The sequence below is a fragment of the Lipotes vexillifer genome, unplaced genomic scaffold, assembly GCF_000442215.2.
Source record: "Lipotes vexillifer unplaced genomic scaffold, Lipotes_vexillifer_v1.1 scaffold629, whole genome shotgun sequence".
In the NCBI taxonomy this organism is placed as follows: Eukaryota; Metazoa; Chordata; class Mammalia; order Artiodactyla; family Lipotidae; genus Lipotes; species Lipotes vexillifer.
Genome location: NW_006774188.1, coordinates 758,159 through 779,637, shown reverse-complemented (window position 1 = coordinate 779,637; position 21,479 = coordinate 758,159). Strand labels below are relative to the sequence as shown.

At 36.2% G+C, this 21,479-nt stretch overlaps 1 protein-coding gene across 3 annotated transcripts in view; it reads left to right on the top strand.

Annotated features, from left to right (window-relative positions):
* Positions 1 to 21,479, top strand: part of GPHN (gephyrin) — a 618,338-nt gene that overhangs the window by 595,571 nt on the left and 1,288 nt on the right. For all 3 annotated transcript variants that reach the window (XM_007449022.1, XM_007449020.1, XM_007449021.1), the window contains 4 exons: positions 5,165 to 5,238; positions 9,374 to 9,438; positions 12,741 to 12,844; positions 20,522 to 20,618. In XM_007449022.1, coding sequence (XP_007449084.1) covers positions 5,165 to 5,238; positions 9,374 to 9,438; positions 12,741 to 12,844; positions 20,522 to 20,618 — 340 coding nt within the window. The remainder of the gene's footprint in view (positions 1 to 5,164; positions 5,239 to 9,373; positions 9,439 to 12,740; positions 12,845 to 20,521; positions 20,619 to 21,479) is intronic.

Below are 21,479 nucleotides of genomic sequence, written 5' to 3'. Positions count from 1 at the left end.
GAATGAAAAGGGGCATTTTTACAACAGAAATGATTTTTTTTCAAGAAAAATAAAATACTTTCATTCATTTAACAAGTATGTAGTGAGCATATATGCTTTCCAAATTCTGTATCATTACCCATAAGGCTCTGCATGTGTGGCCTCTGCCTGTCTCTCCAACCTCCCCTTATGCCTCTTTCCTATTCATTCACTACCTTCCATTGTCTTTTCAGTTCTAGACACACTCTTTACTGCTCTTGAAGGTTTTGTATATACTTTCCTCTGTCTGGAATTCTCATCCCTCCACACTTCTCATGTCTGAGTCCTTCTCATCCTCACCACCTCTTTTAAAATGGCCTTTCCTTATTCTCCACCTCATACCGTTATTCTCTATCCCAGCACATACTTTTTTCCTTCATAGCATGTACCACACTTTATAGTTATTTTATTTGTTGTTTTACTTATTTTAGGCTCTCTCCTCCTCCAGTAAACTACAACAGGACATCCTTGTGCCAGGGACCATATGTATCTTGTTCACTATTAAATCTCTAGCACAAATAGAATTCCTCATACGTAGTAGGCACTCAAAAATATTTGTTGAACTAGCAAATGAATGAATGAAAGTCATGTGCTAATCACCATGGACTCATTATATATACACAGAGGGTTTCTGATCTCACAAACTTTATAGTACAATAAAGGATACATATCTGTTATCAGGCAACTGCAGTATTACTTAAGTGTATGATGTCAGGAGGACATAGTACTATAAGAACACATAAGAAAGGCCTGGAGATTTCTGCTTCTACTATGATGGAGTGGCTTATTTGGACCAACTCTCCCACCAAGGGCAACTATAAAAGCTATGGTGGCACAGTGGTTAATAATCTGCCTGCCAATGCAGGGGACACAGGTTCGAGCCCTGGTCCAGGAAGATCCCGCATGCCGCGGAGCAACTAAGCCCGTGCACCACAACTACTGAGCCCCCATGCCACAACTACGGAAGCCCATGTGCCTAGAGCCCATGCTCCGCAACAAGAGAAGCCATCGCAATAAGTCAGCCCACCGCAACAAAGAGTAGCCCCCACTCGCTGCAACTAGAGAAAGCCTGTGCACAGCAACAAAGGCCCAACACAGCCAAAAATAAATAAATAAATAAATTTATTAAAAATAAATAGATAAAAGCTATGTAAATTTTTTAAATTTTTTAAAGAATAAGAAAAAGGTGTCCAAAGAGAACAACCACAACAGATGGGATTCAGGGCACCAAGATCTCAGAGAAAAGTGAGCCACAGAGAAGTTGAACTGGAATTCTTCACCATATATTTCCTCAAGGCATTTACTAACTCCTAAGCCAGGAGGGACAGGGGATGATGTAATGGTCAAGAGGTCAAGAATCTAAGCATAACAGAATAGCTAAAAGGCTAAGAAAATAAGCAGAGTTTTCAAAAGTCTTAAGAGTTCAAGACCTGCCGTGGAGGAGGGACCCTGGCAAATATCTCAGGCTTTCAGTTTAAACCCTTGAAGTGCTGTGATCTAAGAATAAGGACAAACTGGAAAAAAAAGAAGTCTTCACAAAGACTGAAATTGAGCCTCAAATTATCTCAGTCTCTGATTATATCAAGGTAATCTTACTTAAGCTGCCAGAAGAAATTAAATTCTTTCAGGAGGAATATATCATCATTCAAAACCTCTGAATTTTTTTCATATATAATGTTTGGACTTTACCAGAAATAGCACAAAATTACTAAAAATTTAGAAGGGAAAACAAGATAGTACAACCCTAAAAATGGTCCTGACATTTATATTGCCTCATATGGACTTTTAAAAACTGTAATTAATGTATTTAAGAAAAAGAAATGACAAAGAATTTCACTAGAAAATTAGAATCTATTTATAAAAACTAAATGAAAATTTGGAAAAAATATGGAAAAGAGCATAAAAGACATATGGGATTTGGTGAAAGGTGTAACATATGTGTAATTGGAGTCCCAAAAGGAAAGAAGAGTGAACAAAAGCAATATTTAAGAGATACTGGCAGACAGTTTTCCAAAACTAATAAAAGACATAAAGCCAGATATTCAAGGAGTTCTGCTAATCTCAAGCAGGATAAATACAAAGAAACCATATGTAGGTAGTCATAGCAAAACTACTGAAAACTAAGGACAAAGAGAAACATCTTACCAGAAGGACATGTTACTTTCAAAGGACCAAAAATAGAACGAACAGAAATGATTTAAACAGAAATTATGGAACTCAGGAAACAATGGAGGGACTTCCCTGGTGGTCCAGTGGTAGAGAATCTGCCTTCCAATGCAGGGGACACAGGTTCAATCCCTGGTCGGGGAACTGAGATCTCACAGGCTGCAGGGCAACTAAGCCCACGCACCACAACTACTGAGCTTGCACGTCTCAACAAGAGAGCCCATGTGCCACAAACTACATACCCCATGTACCCTGGAGCCTGCACACCACAACTAGAGAGAGAAAACCTGCACGCCACAACTAGAGAGAATCTCACATGCCACAATGAAGACCCAACATGGCCAAAATAAAATAAAATATTAAAAAAATAAAAACAAAATCAATGTGTTCAAAACAGAACTTCTAAAAAATAAAAGAGAGAGAACAATGGAATGGCATTTGTAAAATGCTGAAAGAAAATAAAAGCTAGTATGGAACTGAACTAGATAAAAACTGAACAGACCTATCCTAAAGGGAGTTTTTCAGGTGGAAAGATTATGGAAGCATGAAAATGTAGAAAGGACTAAAGAGCAAAGGAAAGGGTTAATATGTGGGTAAATGTATTGTTGATTATATGAAATAATGTCTTGAGGTTTAAATGTATATAAATATATATTGAATATATAGAGTATATATTGTCTGTATAGTATATGTGGAATGTATATGTATAATAGTTATATATATACACACACACATGTTTATAATGTATATAGAGTATATGATACATGATAGCACAAAAAGGAAAGAGGAATGGATGGAGTTAACATGTTTTAAAGTTCTTACATTGGGAAGTGATAAAAATACCAAATTATGATAGATTGTAGTACGTTAAGAATGCATGTTGTAATCTCTAAAATAACCACTAAAATAATAAGAGAATGTGTAACTAACAAATACAAGAAAAAGAAAATTAAATAACAAAAAATTTTGGTGAATTGGAAGAAGACATGAAAGAAGAAAAAGAAATAAAAACAAAAGTGACAAATAGGTAATGAATAGGAGGGCGATAGTGTTAAACCCCAAATATAGCAATAATTATATTAAGTGTAAATGGACTGAGTCCTCCAATTAAAAATTGTCATTCTGGATTTTAAAAAACAACAAATTGCATGATACTTATAAGAGACCCACCTTAAATATAAGGACACAGCTCATTGAAAGTAAAAGATCAGAAAAATGTTACAAGGAAAGATAGCTGGTATGACTCTCTTGATATCAGAGAAAATTAAGATAAAAAGTATTACTAGATATTAGGTGGAGGGACATTTCCTATTCATATATGTACATGGATCAGTTCATCAAGTAAATTCTAAATTATTGCATCTAATAATATAACCTAAAAATAAACACTAATCAATCTACTATCCAGCCCTGGGAATTCAGGGGAGGCTGAGAAGATGACTGAGATTGAGAGTCATCTCAGAGATTGAGAGAGAGGAGGATGGAAAGAAAGAGTATTCTAAACGGAAGGAAGCACATTTTCAAAGATTTGAGGCAAGAAAGTGTAAAAACTGACAGCAATATAGTCCTGCTGGAATGTAGAGAGAGAGAGATTAAGGAAGAGGAATCGGGCTGGTGGGAAAAGGATTGCCTGATAAGAGCAATGATTGGCAAAAGGGGACTAGAAAATACAAGAATCTTAGCTATGATATTTAAAAGCTGAGACTTGTTTCTGGAAACCAGGAAGTTATTGAAGTATTATATATTGATTTGATCAGATTTGTTTCCAGGAGGTCTCTCTCACTACTGTGGTGGGAATAAATTGGAGGAGGGCAGGAGTGTTGGCAGAGAGACCTATTTCAGTAATTCAGGTGAGATGATGTTGGCTGAGGCTGTGGAGATAGAAGGAAACAGCTTTTAAAAATAAAGTGTCCCCGGCTTCCCTGGTGGCGCAGTGGTTGGGAGTCCGCCTGCCGATGCAGGGGATACGGCTTCGTGCACCGGTCCGGGAAGATCCCACGTGCCGCGGAGCGGCTAGGCCCGTGAGCCATGGCCACTGAGCCTGCGCGTCTGGAGCCTGTGCTCCGCAACAGGAGAGGCCACAACAGTGAGAGGCCCGCGTACCGCAAAAAAAATAATAAAAAAAAAAAAGTGTCCCATAACTTGTGAAATATTTAAAATTTTAGTAGGTTACTAGAATCTTGGATTAGTGAGCAGGAAACTCAGTAATAGACCGAGAGGTTGTATTACTTAAGAGAAACTTTTTAAACTGCAATTTTTTTCTTTATGTTTGCAAAACCAACTACAAGGCAGTATTGCCTTTCCTTTCCAAAGATCATGTTTTGTCAGATGGCTCTGGGTTGGTCATAACCTTGGGTTGGTTGTGTTGGTAATAGCAGAATATAAAGTTGGAGCAATTAAACACCCTTGACTTTCTGTTTTAGAGCTCCCTCCCTACATTTTTAGTTGACTTATTTACATTTGGTAATCTGTGGGCAAATGTCCAAGTGTCTCCTCAAGGAATGTGCATCATTTTAAGTTATTAGACAGAATAGTTTGTGATGCATACATGTGGCTTCCCTGCCCAGGCACAGCTACTTAAGTCATATTTATTAACATCCTTTCTCAGACATAAAAATCTGTCTTAAAAGAGAGACAACAACCTATCAAGTAATGATTTATATGTTAATGTGGTTACTTGGCTTACTATCTAACTACTTCTATTAGAATGTACCTTTTATGAGGGAAGGGGCATTGTTTCTTTTGCTCCAGGCTGTATCTCCCTGTACATAGATTGATACTCAACGTATACCAGGTGCTCAGTAAATATTTACTGAATGAATAAATGAATGAGGAATGAAGGAATATTTGTCTTAAATCAACTTCACTAAAATGTGTTTCTTTTCATTTCAATCTTACAAATTTATTTTTTTTCATTTAAAGTTTGAGAGTCTGATATTAGAATGTTCGAAAGTAAAGTGATTATTTTTCATATTTGCAGGACTATCTCAAGCAGGTGCTGGACATTGATCTTCATGCCCAGATCCATTTTGGCAGGGTTTTTATGAAACCAGGGTATGAAAATAATCTTGTTATCTAATATATGGGGTTGGTTTGGCTTGCTTTGACTAACAAAGTTTTTAAATGCTTTCTTTTTACATTTTCTATTATGGATTATTTATTCTAATAAAAGAAATATTATAGTATTAGAGTTCTTTGAACAAGTGTATATCCTATCTGAAATGGGAATTCATCTTTATAAATCACTGGGTCTGGTTTAAACAAAGCAAAGCAACTTTCCAAACCTTTTCTCCCTTTAATTTCCATGTCTAGTTCCTTCCTTCTCTTTTTCTGCTTCTTTCTCTCACTTATAACATTTCAGTATGAAAATTCTCAAACGTACACAAAAGCAGGGAGTACAATGAAACCCCCATATACCCATCACCCAACTTCAGTAACTATTTTTCTGTAATTGTTTTATCAGTCCTCTTCTTCACCTTTTTGGGGAGACAGAGGGCTGGATTGTTTTAAAGCAAGTTCTAGACATGTCATTTTAGTATACATCTCAAATATTAATAACAACAGCAGTACTTTCTTATATAATCACAATGGTATTATCTCAGGTAACAGAATAAATAAGAATACCTCAGTATCATCTAATACCGTGATCGTATTTGAAAATTCTCCCAAATGTCAAGGAAAAGTATGCCTTCTTACATATGTTTTGTTTGAATTAGGATTCAAGTCAGGTCTACTCACTGTATTTGGTTAAGTTTCTATTAAAGAGGAACATTTACCAACCACCGCCCCCCTTTTTTGGCATGCCACTGACTTGTTGAAGCAACTGAATCTTTTGTCCTAGTTTTGTCCTAGTGAATGGATTTGGCTGATTGCTTCCTTGTGGTGGCATTTAATTTGTTCCTGTCTCTCTCCAGTATATTCTGTACATCAGAAGTTAGATCTAAAGGTTTGAGTAGATTCAGGTTCAATTTTTTTTTTTTTGTAAGAATACTTCATGAATAGTGTTTCATACTGCTTCTTACTACCTCCCAAGAGGAAAGAAAAGTAACCACATACCTAGATCTTGCATATCTCCTGAAAACTAATAGCTCCCTCAGGAAGGGCTAATGGAGGTTCTGTAATCCATTGTAAATCCTCAAAGAATGCAAACATTGGTGTTGATAAAATATGTGTGGCCATGTCTTTAAACAACAGCCTGCCTGTTGAGACCCCTGCTCCTCTATAAACCTGTGGTATGTAAACATTATAAAAACACTGTTGAAAACCCTCAGTGTGTGGGTGAGCATTCCAGCCCACCTCCATGCTGTCAGGGACAACAGTAATGATGCTTTAGTTCAGGGTCATACTCTGATGGGTGCTCATATGAACCCTAAGAGAAAGTAGAGGTGGGACTTAACAGTTGTTACAAGTGAGCCATGGGAACTAGCAGCAAATTCCAGAAACCTTTTTTAAGTGTCAAGCCAGCCCTCCTAATCTCCCTGATTTATTGGATACCTTGTGTCAGTTCTAAGGCAGAGATCAGGCTTTACATTTAAGTATGAAGTTAAGATTGTCCCTAAAGCCTTCTCCACAATGTAATAGAATTTAGAATTCTTGGCATTATATTTCTGTAGTTGCTCTGATATGCTGCCACTGACAAGGCCCTTTTACTATTGAAGGTGTTGGATTGGGATCATTCTTATTAAGAATATCTTGTCTTAAGCAAATATTATTATGCTATGAGTACACAGGCTTTCTTTTACTCTGTCCCCATGGGCAGTACTAATTTGATTAGAATACAGAGGACATACCAAAAGTATGTCAATGTACTTCTCACTAATCTCAAAAATTGAATTGATTATTCCTTTGCAGTGAGAAAGAAGCTGACATTACTTACCCTCACCTCTAGAGGAGAAATATTTGTATAATATCTATTATTTAAATTATCTATTATTTAAATTAATCTCAGCACCCATGATGTATAATTTTGGTACTCATTTTATTATTTACCACTTACTTCAGCTGTAGGACTTCTGTGACTTCAGTTATTGTATAAAAGCTGTTACATTCTGATCTCAAGAGGAAAAATGAACAATAGGTGTTGAGTTTCAAGGAAATGGCTTTCCAGATCCTAAACAAAAACTTCACAGTCTAGCAATAAAACACTCATGATAGCAGCGCACATAACAAAATGTTTTATTGTAATGGAATCTTTTTAAAATGAGTACCTTCAGAGAAATCACAGTAGCTGTCTGCAAGGTTCAAAAGATGATTTAAATTGGCTTTAAATACAGTAGAAGGAAGGTGTTATGCATTCCCTCCTCAATCTTATTATGTGTGTTAGTTTGCTATTAAAAAAAAAATGGTTTAGAAGTTTAAATGGGCTTCCTTTAATTGTCCAGAATTTTATACTTGTCTGAAGATAAGAAGAATTTAAAGGTAATTGCTACTTAATAGTAGAATAAGAAGAAATATAAAAAGCTCAAGAACAATTTAGCTTTGCTCTTCCCACATACAGTACATTCAGAATGCAATTAACCTCTTTCCTTTTAAACACAGAGATACTCAAAAAGCATTTGGAATATTATCAACCAGATCTACCAATCACAGTTTTTATGGGTCATCTACAGTGAGCATAGCTGTTGTCGAAAATGTATCCTGGAAATTATTTTCATCACACAGTAACAGTCATTGCCAAATAACCTATCTATAAATGGATATGACATTCTAATCTCAGTTTTCTAAAACACAGCAAAGAATCAAGAAGTAAGCAAAAAAAGGCCTCAGAGTAGCCAAGAATAGATGTTACGAAGTCCATGTAATAACACTTCACAGTGTACCCTATGAGAGCCTTATCTAATTATAAGCCATAAAGTTAGAAAAACCTTGGTTCAAATCTTAGTATCTGAGTAATTTTGGCCAAATTGCTTAATCTCTCTGAGTCTCATTTTCCTCATCTGTAAAATGGGATGACAATTGTCACCTCATGGGATTATTGTAAGAATTAAATGAAATCATGGATATAATGCTTAGATGTTTCTTTAAAAATAGTAACTTCTATTATTACTATTATTATTATCATTCCAACAATATAACTATTACTACTGCTCTCTGGTTCCCAAACCAAAGGCCAGCTTTAAGGGTCAAGATGATGGCAGTCTAGCATTAAGGGGACCTACAGAAAAAAAAACTAGGGAAAAAAAACAGAAACACTAACTATAGAAACACCGCCACGTGTACTGTTATGTTATGGTTTAATACCCCTGTGACCCAAAATCTCTGTATCATAGCAGAGTAGGATCAATTCATAATGATGGCTGTAATTCATCAAAAATATTAATGTTCATCATATTATTGCAAAAGGTAATGAGTGAGTGATCCTTTCTTCTTTCAACCAACGAGCAAAAATAGTAAAAAGAAAAACAATTTGGGTGCTTAAAAGGGTAATTTTTCAGCTACCTTTAAATTTCAGCATTCCCTAAGAATTTTGCATCACTCAAGATTCATTAATATTATAAAAATTTTAGCTGAAATTCTATATTAAGGGTAGTCGATAGAAAAAAATCACTATTATTAACCACCTGCCCTCTTCACACTCACACCCCTCTGCACACCCCCATGATGAGGGGGGACTTTTGAGGAAGTATAATTTGATAATATTCTTAAATTACTATTGCTTTAATTTTGTTCTAGTCATGGTATTTTATTTTGACATTTCAAAACATTCCCTTCATAGGAGGGAAGCTTTTATGTTTATTGCTGAGTATAGTCTTAACGGGCTGAGAAATACTCATCTTGAACAATAGGTAGTTATCTGATAGACATGTATTACCAGGTAGTCTTCAGATAAAAAGAATGATTGTTATTCTCCAGCAGAAAAAAAAAAAGTATAGACATTGTTAACTAGAGGGGTGGAGAAACTCCAGGGTTTGGCATATGCTTCTATGGCACTGGCAAGAAGGAAAAAAATGTAAACTACAGAAAACCAGGAAGTTTGGTTACTTGAAAACAGAAGATGCTACAAAAGAATTAATTTAAATGCTCTCGAAACACTTCAGGTTATAAAGATTTAAAGGAGAGTCAACAGAAAAGTACTTTCACACAATAGGTGACCTGTATGAAGAACCATGTAACAAGAAAACTGCAGTATTTAACTTACTACTCAGATTGCTTAGCAGTCACTAACAAACAACCTCTACTTTTCCTCTAGCCTGCCAACGACATTTGCAACTTTGGATATTGATGGTGTAAGAAAAATAATCTTTGCACTACCAGGTAAGAATAATTGAAATAGTTTCTTTTGCTTTTTCTGGAAAAATGACCAAAATCTTTTTGTTTCCCAGGTGACCAGTCCCCTATCAGAGCGCATGATTTGGAATCTGAAACACCTGGGTTCAAATCCCAGCTTTTCATACTGTATGACCTTGGACAAATCACATAACCTCTCTGAAGCTGTTTCTTCATCTATAAAATGGGGCTAATTAGGGTTGGTGTGAAAGTCAAATTAGTATCTTTCAAAGCACATTTCAGACCCTAAGATGATAATCAGGAGTTAAGTGTCACTATGTCTTTCTAGGGCACCTGCTTTTCCTTACAGGAAATTGGTCAAAGTTAGCAGTATAATTACCTCTCACAACTAGAGTATTATGCTCAAGGGGCCAAAGGGCCTTGAATCGCCCATGGAAATACTAGAACAAAAAAGTACAAAGCTGCCTTTTGTTCTCACCAGATTTGGACTGGTTGGGGAGAGCAGCAACACAGAAGGAGGGGCTGCAAATACTGATGCTTCTCAGCCAAATCCCAGGCATCATCAGTCTGACCACATCATTATCCCCACCCTCTCCCACGTGAGCAGAAACTCACATGTTCAGATTATAGAAAAAGCAAAGTGGTTCAGTTTACAATTTTTGGACTTTGGCTGTGCATTTAAAGCCAGATTTTAAAGCCATTACTAATCTTGATAAATTCTAAAGCAGTTTAGAAGTTTCATGTATCTACTTATTTTTTTCAATTTTAAAAATTATCCTCTGATCTGTAGCAGTGTCCCATTCTCTATTTTTTGGCATAGATTCCTTTAGAAAATAACCTACTTATTCCTTTCATATGTACAAGTCTGGTGGCTTTGGGATATTTACCTGCTTTTTTATATTAAATAAAGCTCAAAATAGAGATAGAAAGAAAAGAAGGCAGGCAGAAAATTTTAGAACTTTAAAAACATGTTTAAAGCCCCTATCTGTAAGCATAAAAGAGAGTATGTTTCTCTCACATAGGAAATTTTAAGAGCGAGGTCATGTAAATAAAGTTTTAGTCCTCTAATGATTTCTGTGGTACAAAACTCCTTAGGGCCTTTAATACATCCCTAGATACTCTGAAGACCATTATACAGAGAAATGTAATCATCTTCCTAGCTTCATTTTGACTAGAAGAGACTGTTTTTGTTGTCTACAGAAGATATGACTTGACCTACAAAGTATGTTATAGTGGGAGCCTATTTTGCCATTACTAAGTGTTGTTGATCTGCCAAAGAAGTTATAATTAAATAGCCTATTTTCAAATTGCTGCTTTATTTTGAGATTTTGACTGCTCAGCCTGAAAGTACCAAAAGAGGGCAGCAACAATTCACATATTCAGATTGTAGAACCAGCAAAGTGGTTCTTTTTATAAGGATTTGAAAACTCAGAATTGGATTTTTTGGTTTCTTAAGGGCCTTGCAATTAAAGCCATTACTAATCTTGATAAGTTCTAACGCAGTTGAAAAGTTATGTGTTATCTCCTTGTTCTTTTTTTAACTTTTTAAAATTACTATAGTAACATGTGTTCACTGTAAAAACATTAGAAAACACAGATAAGCATTAAGAAATGTTATCCATAATCTCCCTCCCCCTGAAATAACCACTATTTGCAATTTTCTTGGTGTTGATTTTTCCAGTCCCTTTTCTTATATAGAGCAATTCATTTTTTATAGAGTAATTTTATAAAACAGTAGCATTACAAGAATACTGTAATCATTGTTGAACAATAGCTTTCTTATTTATTTTTCTTTTATTTTTCCTTTTTTTGATTTTCCAGAAAAATTTCCATCTGTTTATATTTTGAGCCCGCAAAAAAAAAAAAAAAAAAAGAGTCTGCTGTCCTGTGGGCCAACTCACTTTTTCTATTGAAATAATCAATGTCACTCATCACAGATTTTTTTAACAACTTAAAAAAAATCTATTCTTAACTGCTTTTGTGGGTAGAAGAAAACTAAAGGTATGCTTTTAGCTAGTAATAGGCTAAACTGACCATTGCTTTTATTTTGATGATGAAATTAGCAGCACAAAGCCAGGCCAAGGTAACCTAAAATATAATAAGCATTCCCCACCCCCTCTCTCTCTATATATATGCATACTCACATACCACTGTATAAAAGTATTAGTAAAATTTGAATTTTAAAACCAAAAGGAATATTAAGAATCATATAATCCAAACCTTTCATTTTGTGGATGAGTAACGTTAGACCCAGAAAGGTTTGGAACTCTTGCCTGGGTCGCATGGCTTGGTTAGTTAACAATACCACACAAGAAGCTAAATCTGTTATTCTCAGCTCAGTCATTTTTTTCATAGCCCACCATACCTCTCTTTGAAGTGCATGACACACCCAGATTTCTTCTTGGAGAGGTACAATTGAATTCCTCAAATTTTTCTTATAACTGCAAAAAAGACTTGGTATTTGTATTAATCTGCTCAGGCTGCCATAACAGAATATCACAGACTGGGTGGCTTAAACAACAGGAATTTATTTTCTCACAGTTCTGAAGACTGAAAGTCTAAGATCAAGGTGCCAGCAAGGTTGGTTTCTGTTACGATCTTTTTTCCTTGCTTGCAGATGGCCACCTTCTCTCAGTGTCTTCACATGGCCTTTCTTCTGTGTATACACACTCCTCGTGTTTCTTCCTCTTTTTATAAGGACACCAGTCCTGTTGGATTAGGGCCTCACCCTTACAACCTCATTTAATTTTGGTTACTCTTTAGAGGTCCTTTCTCCAAATACAGCCACATTGGGAGTTAAGACTTCAACATATGAATTCGAGGGGAACATAATTCAATTCCTAAGAGTATTCGCCTTCAAGTCCTTCACGTCTTAAATCATTGTTTTTTTTTTTTTAGTTTAAAGAAATTTTTGGTTAGAGGGGATTTGGGGTAAATTTCTTTATTCTTATCCTACTTGCTAATTTTTTTTTGCACTGAGCATGTACTACTATGGTAATTTTAGAACATTTTAAAAATAGCAAGTGCAAATTCATTACTAAAGGCTTTCAATGTACAGCTCTCCGGAAAACAGATATAAATGGTGTCAAACAGCTTCTGTGCATCAGAAGTCTCTGCGTTTCACTGCTAGATCCAAATATTTACACCCTCTTTGGCATTTGGTTGACTACAGCTCTATTCTGGCAACCTTTTGGATTCAAGGTGATTCAGAAGAGGAATGCTAGTGGTTAGTCATTTCACTCTCTATGATACCTGAAGGTATAGACAGTCATAATTATACGGCAAATTTTTATGTGTGTACTATAAATAACTGCTTGGTTGACTTTCAGGGAATCCTGTGTCAGCCGTGGTCACCTGCAATCTCTTTGTTGTGCCTGCACTGAGAAAGATGCAAGGCATCTTGGATCCTCGGCCAACCATCATCAAAGCCAGGGTAATGTTTTCTAATGACCGGAAAGCAAAATTGAAGCCTAATAACAAATTAGGATATGATTTTTTAACTGCCCAAAACAAACATCTAGAATTTTATATTAGTTTTGAGGAAAAATGTGGTTATAGTCCCCTCTTCATGATAGAAAACAGAGGGAAAGGAGTCCCTTTTATTCCCTTCCCACATTATTCCATGACTCCTAAAGTGAATAATTTTCTCCAGCTGGAAGTCCATTTAGGAGTGGATATGTCATGACAAAATGGTCAATAGAATACTAAACTAATACTAAACCTATATGGAAGGAGGGACAAGAATTTCCCCTATGTAAACTTAGAGAGAACAGCAATTTAGCTGATCACTTTTTCTGTGACCCCGCTGATAAATTTTAAACAGTTCAAAAAAAGACAATTAAAGGACAAGAGGGCTTCCCTGGTGGCGCAGTGGTTGAGAGTCCGCCTGCCGATGCAGGGGACACGGGTTCGTGCCCCGGTCCGGGAAGATCCCACATGCCACGGAGCGTCTGGGCCCGTGAGCCATGGCCACTGAGCCTGCGCGTCCGGAGCCTGTGCTCTGCAACGGGAGAGGCCACAGCAGTGAGAGGCCCGCGTACCGCAAAAAAAAAAAAAAAAAAAAAAAAAAGACAAGAAAGAGAATCTAGTGAAGCAGAAGAAAAGGGAGACCATATTGTTTGGAAAAAGGACCACTAAGGCTAAGGAATTATACCTGCAGTAAAAGTCACTCAGAAATTAGAGTCCCCATCTCCACCAACACTAACTTCAGTTTGCTTTACTACTACTAGTAAACTAATTATGTAACACAGTTTCTATGTAATAACTAATGAACAATTTTCCTGGCAATTTAAACTATAATACTAAATCACTGCTTTTCTTTCTTTTAAGCTTTACTAAGGTATAATTGATATACATAAATTGCACATATTTAATGTAGACATTTTGATGAATTTGGACATATGCAAACACCTGTGATACCGTCATCACAATCAAGGTACTAAACATATCCATCACCTCCAAACATTTCTTTGTGTTCTTTGATTTGTTTGTTTATTTCATGCTAAGAACATTTAATGTGAGAACTATCCTCTTAAAGTGTTTTAAAGTGCACAATACCACATAGGTAACTATAGGTAATATGTTGTACAGCAGATTCTTTAAAACGTATTCACCTTGCATAACAGAAACTTTATATCCATTGAGCAACAATTTCCCTTCCCTCCTCCCCTCAGCCCCTGACAACCACCATGCTATTCTCTGCCTCTGTGAGTGACTATTTTAGATACTTCCTATAAGTGGAATCATGCAGTATTTTTGTAACTAGCTTATTTCACTTAGCATCGTGTCCTCTAGGTTTATCCATGTTGCCTCATGGAAAACAGTATGGAGGTTACTCAGAAATTAAAAGTAGAACTACTATATCATCCAGCAATCTCACTTCTGGGTATATGTCCAAAAGAATTGAAATCAGGATCTCAAACAGATATTTGCACCCCAGTGTTCATTATAGCATAGTTCACTATACAAAGATAAGGAAACAACCCAAATTTCCAACAACAGATGAATGGATAGGGAAAATGAAGTGTATGTGTACAATGGAGCATTATTCAGCTTTAAAAAAGATCAGTCATTGAACATCAAAAGGTATAATTGGATACCTGTTATATGAGAATATAATGGCCTATGGATTGATTAAAAAACAGATATTGAAAATGATAGAACTGTCTATGATTTATAAGAAATATAAACCAGTTTTATTATTATTTGGAGATGAAAAATATAACTAGGTTATAGAAACTTTGGAAAAATTAACTTAAAACTGATCTGTACCAACAGGTGTAAGAATTTTTAAAGTTACTTGATAAATTTTAGATGATTTATAAGGCCGATGAGCTTGAGCACCTCTCTGTTGGACTAATGAAATCAGTGCCTCATAACTTCTCTAGTACTTTTAAAAGTTAGTGTAAAGCTCCTTTAACCACTCTTTGGAAGTTTTGACCAGACTTGAGCAGAGTCCGGGCCCTTAGTACCAACCAGGGCCTGGAGCATGTCACGTGGGACCTCCACTCTAATAGAATCCCCTCTGGTCATCTGTTTTCTCACAAACTCTCTACTCCAATCTGTGCAGCTTAGTCCAGCCTCTTCCCTGAGTCTCCTGGAGCTTTCACCTTCCCCTCATTACCACCATCAAACCTTCCCAAGACTTTCAGGTCTTTGGCAATCGTCTAAAAGTCTTCTCTCCCTCACCTCTTACCATCAGTTGCTTTATTTCCATAATTCTAAATAACTTTATTTCTGCTTCAGCAACTCAGTACACATATCCTTTTTAATACCATGAAGTGCTCCATCTCAAAAATCACCAACTCTGGTATACAGTTTAGGAACAATGGCAAGTTACCTACCAGTATATATAAAAGAATTTAAACACTCCTATAACCCCTGCCCTTTTCCCTTTCCATAAGCCCCTTCTGGCTTTACCCCTTTCCTCATCCAACCTAAATCCTGTGGTGTATCACTTCAGTGTTTTTCTAACACCCTCAAATTTTTTTTGTCTCTTCTTCCATGAACTGTAGTCACTCTAAGAATCCACAAACTTAGATCAATCTTCCCTTTTTCGTCCTTCACTTTTATTCCCAGGGCACTGAGTACAACTAGAGAAGAGAGTACAGCTGTTCAAGTTATCACTTCCAATTTACAAACCTCAGCAGGGGCCAAAATTCCCCTTGATGATCCTTTTATATCCTGTGGATCAGCTTTCTCCATTCCTTACTGCAGTCTTCCAGATCTTCACCATTCTCCTAAAGCACCCTCCACCATCCACATCCCCTGTGTTTTGTAGCCAAATAAGCTGGTTTGAATGATGGCTCCAATGTTTAATGGTTTCTCTTCTAATCCTGCCTCCTTTTAAATCCCTTTTCTAACTCTAATCATGTCAGCATCTCCAATTAAAATTCTTCAATGCTTCCCATGACCGCAGGGTTAAATCCAAACTGCTCAAGTGAGCACAGGAGGCCCTCCATCCCAAGGCCTGTTTTCCCCTCCAGCTTCATCTGCTTCCCGTCCTGCACTCTGACCATACCAAGCTTTTTACTGCCTCCAGAATGGACGTGAGATCTCCTTCCTAGGAGGTTCTCTCCTAATCACCCCCATCTCTTTTCTCAGCTTGGAAAATTCCTTAGTCATAAGACTCAGGCATCATGCCCTCTGTGAAGCCTTTCTCAGTGTCCCTAAGAAGGGTTGATTATTTACTTCTTTGTGCTCTATTACACTGTGTTTGCAATTAATTATTTACTGTATTAGATAATTCTTTGAGGTCACTTCTCTAAAAGATGGACAGGACAAAGAGGAAGGAAAAAAATATTCTCCCCTTTTTTTAAGTAACAAATTTTGTTTTTAGAGCACATTTAGGTTCATAACAAAATTAAGTGGAAACTACAGAGAGTTCCTGTATTACTCCTCCTCCCCACCCCATCCTTACACACACAACCTTCCCAGCTGTTGACGTCCTGCACCACAGTGGTACATTTGTTACAATCAATGAACCTACAGTGGCACATCATTATCACCCAAAGTCCATAGTTTACATTAGGGTTTACTTTCAGTGTTGTGTATTCTAGGGGTCTTGACAAATGTACAGTTACATGTATCTACCATTGTAGTATCGTACAGTTTCACAACCCTAAAAACTCTCTGTGCTCTGCCTATTCGTTCCTCCCTCCCTGCTCACCCTTGAACTTTTTACTGTCTCCATAGTTTTGCCTTTTCCAGAATGTCGTATTGTTGGAATCATACAGTATGTTACCTTTTCAGATTGTCTTCTTTCACTTATTAATATGCGTTTGTTCCTCCGTGTCTTTTCACGGCCAGATAGCTCATTTCTTTTTAGCAAGGAATAATACTCCATTCTCTGGATATACCACTGTTTGTCCATTCACCTACTGAAGGGTATCTTGGTTGCTTCCAAATTTTGGCAATTATGAATAAATCTTCTATAAACATTTGTGTGCAGGTTTTTGTATGAACATAAACTTTCAGTTCACTTGGGTAAATACCAAGGACTGTGATTGCTGGACTGTATCATAAGAATATATTTAGTTTTGTAAGAAACTGCCATAATGTCTTCCAAAGGAGCTATACCATTTTGCATTCCCACCATAGTGAATAAGAGTCCCTGTTCTTCCACATTCTCAGTAGGATTTGGTGTGGCCAGTGTTTTGGATTTTTGGCCTTTCTAGTAAGTATCTAGTGATATCTCATTGTTGTTTTAATTTGCAATTTCCTAATGACTTATGATGTTGAACATTTTTCCATATGCTTACTTCTCATGTGTATATCTTCTTTGGTAAGGTGCTCAGTTCTTTTGCCCAGTTTTTAATTGGGTTGTTCATCTTCTTATTATTGAGTTTTAAGAATTGTTTGTGTATTTTGGATAACAGACCTTTATCAGGTGTGTTTTTTACAATTATTTTCTCCCAGTCTGTGGCTTATCAGCTCATTTCATTGACCTTTCTTTTTTTTTCTCATTCTCTCTCTTAGACATTTACATGTAGAGCATACCATATAATACTATACCAAATAATACAATTTTATATCTTGAGTGACTACTGTGTGCCAGCAAAATATTCAAAGGAAACAGAGGACTCCTAGTCCACAGCTCACTGCCCCATTTTGAAAGAGTAGAAGAAATCTGCAGAAGTGAAACATCCACCATTTGCAGTGTTTTTCCACCAAAATATTGATATATGTGTATGTTTACTCATGGTACATCATTCTTATAAGCACTGAAGCTTATAGTAAATAGGTGCTTTCTTAAGTTAACTGATGTAATATACCAGAACTATAATGTCAGTGTAACTAAATATATTGGTGAATAAAGTATTCTGCATTTCAGTAAAATACCATAAAAATCTAATTAGCTTCATCTCTTGCTACAAAAGGAACAGCTGTTTGTGAGGCTGTGAAAAAATTTCATTCACTTTAATTTGATGCAATTGATTCTTGTTTATTAAATTAACAAATATCTTCCTTTAAAACAAACAACCCCATTTTGTAGATGAACAAACAGGTATGGGAAAGCAAACTAAGTTACCAATACAGCACATCGGTTAGCAGTAGAACTGGGAGTAGAACCTAGGTGCCGATATCTTCCCAGTACAGTATTTGCTCCACTGTACTTCCATGAGCCAGTCAGTGCCATTGCTGGGGAAAAACCTTAAACACTTAGCAAATGACACAGCCACATGAATAGCTCTTGTGGTTTAGTACTGGAGAACACACACACACACACACACACACACACACACACACACACACACTCAGGTTGAAAGATAGATTTTTGTCCTCAGGTAAGCACAGAATAATTTAGGAACGATGGCAAGTTACCCCCCAGTAGATATGAAATAGGGTATAAACATAAGTAATATCATGTGAAAGAGTAGAGTGTGATTTAATCAAGGAGAAACACCGTAGAATTGAATTTTATTCTGGATTCCAGAGAAAAAGCATAAATTTAGAATGTTTTAATATTCTAATTAGATTATTAGAATATTTTAAAACAAAGTAACCAGAATGGATTAGAGATAAACTCACTTCAATAGAAATTTCCAGGTCAAGTTTTAACTGTATCATTTAATCTAAGCAATATCTGTTTTAGTTGAGTAAAGGATTTCTAGACCATTTTCAGATAGAGTAACTTAAACGATTATTATGCTAATGGAAAATGTTAATTCTCATGCATTGGAATGAGTCTTGTTTTCACTAACATTGAACTAATCTTTGATGGGCTATAGATCATAATATGTACTGTATAAACTTGTTCAAGTCATACCTTTTAGGCACCTGCTACCAACACATTATCACCTCGATCAGATTTCAGGATGAATTTAATGACATAGATAAAAAAAAAAAAACAGTGGCTCCAGGTTGAAGGTTGATTGGTCATTCTGTATAATGTGTGTGAACAGAAATTGGCTTTGTTACAAAGATATGAAAGATGCCATTCCATAGCAAAGACTCATTCAGAGGAATTCTTTTAGTGCCAGTGATGTGACCAAACCATAGTGGTATAACTTTTATGAGACTACTTTTATTTGCTTTAATGAGATTGTTTATCAGTATTGGGACTGATATAATCAGTCCTGATTATAGGATAATCTGATAATCTGATAATCAAGAGAAAAGAAAGTAACTATCCCTTTTGATTAATCTCTAAAATATACAAATACCTCATGCAACTCAATATCAAAAAAACAGACAACTCAATCAAAAAATAGGCAGAGGAGTTAAATAGACATTTCTCCAATGAAGACATATAGATGGCCAGGGGGCACATGAAAAGATGCTCAATATCACTCATTATTAGAGAAGCGCAAATCAAAACTACAAGGCGATAGTCAGAATGGCCATCATCAAAAAATCTAACAACAATAACTGCTGGAGAGGGTGTGGAGAAAAGGGAACCCTCCTACACTGTTGGTGGGAATGTACTGGTACAGCTACTATGGAGAACTGTGTGGAGATTCCCTAAAAAACTGAAAATAGAGCTACCATATGATCCAGCAATCCCACTCCTGGGCATATATCCGGAGAAAACCATAATTTGAGAAGATACATCCACCCCAGTGTTTATTGCAGCACTATTTACAATAGCCAGGACATGGAAGCAACCTAAATGTCCATCAACAGAGGAATGGATAAAGAAGATGTGGTACATATATACAATGGAATATTACTCAGCCATAAAAAAGAATGAAATCATGCCATTTGCAGCAACATGGATGGACCTAGAGATCAGTAAGTCAGACAAAGACAAATATCATAGGATATCACTTATATGTGGAATCTTAAAAAAGGGTACAAATGAACTTATCTACAAAACAGAAATAGAGTTACAGATGTAGAAAACAAACTTAGGGTTACCTGGGGATAAGGGGGGAGGTGAGGAAGGATAAATTGGAAGATTGGGGTTGACCTATACACACTATTGTAAAATAGATAACTAATAAGGACCTACTCTATAGCACAGGGAACTCTACTCAGTACTCTGTAATGGCCTATATGGGAAAAGAATCTAAAATAGAGTGGATATATGTATATGTATACCTGATTCACTTTACTGTACACCTAAAACCAATACAAATTGTCAATCAACTATACTCCAATAAAAATTTTAAAAAGAAAGTATCCCTTTCATATTAAAGATAAGTGTATGAATGAGTAGCTGAATTAGCACCTCAGTAAATCTTTACTGGATGGATGGATGGATGGATGGATGGATGGATGGACAGTTGGATGACACACCGATAAATGGATGTTGAGCTTGTATGTTTGTGTAGGTCTACCTCCTTTATTTTCAGTGTTAAAACATCTGCTTTGATTTCTTAATTCACAGGTCAGAGGTAAAATTAGAATTCAAAAATAGACTTTATATTTTTCATCTGCCATTTTTCCTACTGCGGGTACCAACTTCTTAGCCTTCTTTTCTCTTTTCACCAGAGCAACGCAACCTCTGGACTTCCTGTATTAAGAACATAAGGTGGCAGTTGTGGAGACAGCAGAATGCCAAGATATTTCCATGTCCATTGAACTCTTTGCACAACTGCCACCACCCTGTAGTTTTAAGAGATGATCAGGTGATCAAGTTTGTTTTCTTTTCCTCGTTTTTCTGTAGTTATCATGTGATGTAAAACTGGATCCTCGCCCAGAATACCATCGGTGTATACTGACTTGGCATCACCAAGAACCACTACCTTGGGCACAGAGTACAGGTTAGTCATTCACACCTGCAGGTATCTCTATACACCCATCCTGTTAAAACACAAATTTATGTATAACCTCCTTCCTTGAGTATACCTAATTTTGTAATTATTGTACATTTTCCCTTTTGAAAGATTAGATGTTAACTTATTCCTAAAACAGTGTAGCATAACAGGACAAGAGTAAAAAAATAAAATAAAGATTTTGTTATTCCATGGAGCCATATTTTCTAGATAAACATTTGAAATACAAATCTAAAATTACAGAAGATTTTTATCTGTTTGTTCAACCAGTAAGTTCTGAGCATAACTTTGATTGTAGGAAAAGGAGGGGACTGTGGCTCTGCCACCCATCAGTGTGAGATTAAAGCCCAATTAGAGTGTGATTCTCTGTAGCCTTTACTATACACTAGATATTGGTAAGATTTAAGGACTGAGAAATCAACGTTGATAATTCAGAGTTCTGAAGTTACCTGCTGTAGACTTTAAACTTTTATCCCCAACTTCTCTAGTCATATTTTACCTGACTTTTGATGGGATTCCAGAAAAAATTAAACAGAAGTCCTATCAAGTACAAACATCAGCTAGCACAGTGAGTAGGTTGCTGATGGGCTTTGCCATCAGACTTGCATTCAAATTGGCCGCCAACTAATTAGTAGGACCCTAGGCAAGTTATCTAACCTCTTTTGAGTCGTTGAGAATTAAATAAGGTAGCTGAGTAAAAGGTCTACCACCTTGTCTGGTACTTAGTAAATACTAAAGAAATGGTAGCCACTGCTGTTATTATCATTATTATTTTAATAGGGTTTAAAAGCCTGTCTTTTCAGACACATGTCACATTTTAGCCTGAATTGAGAAATTCTATGGTATTTT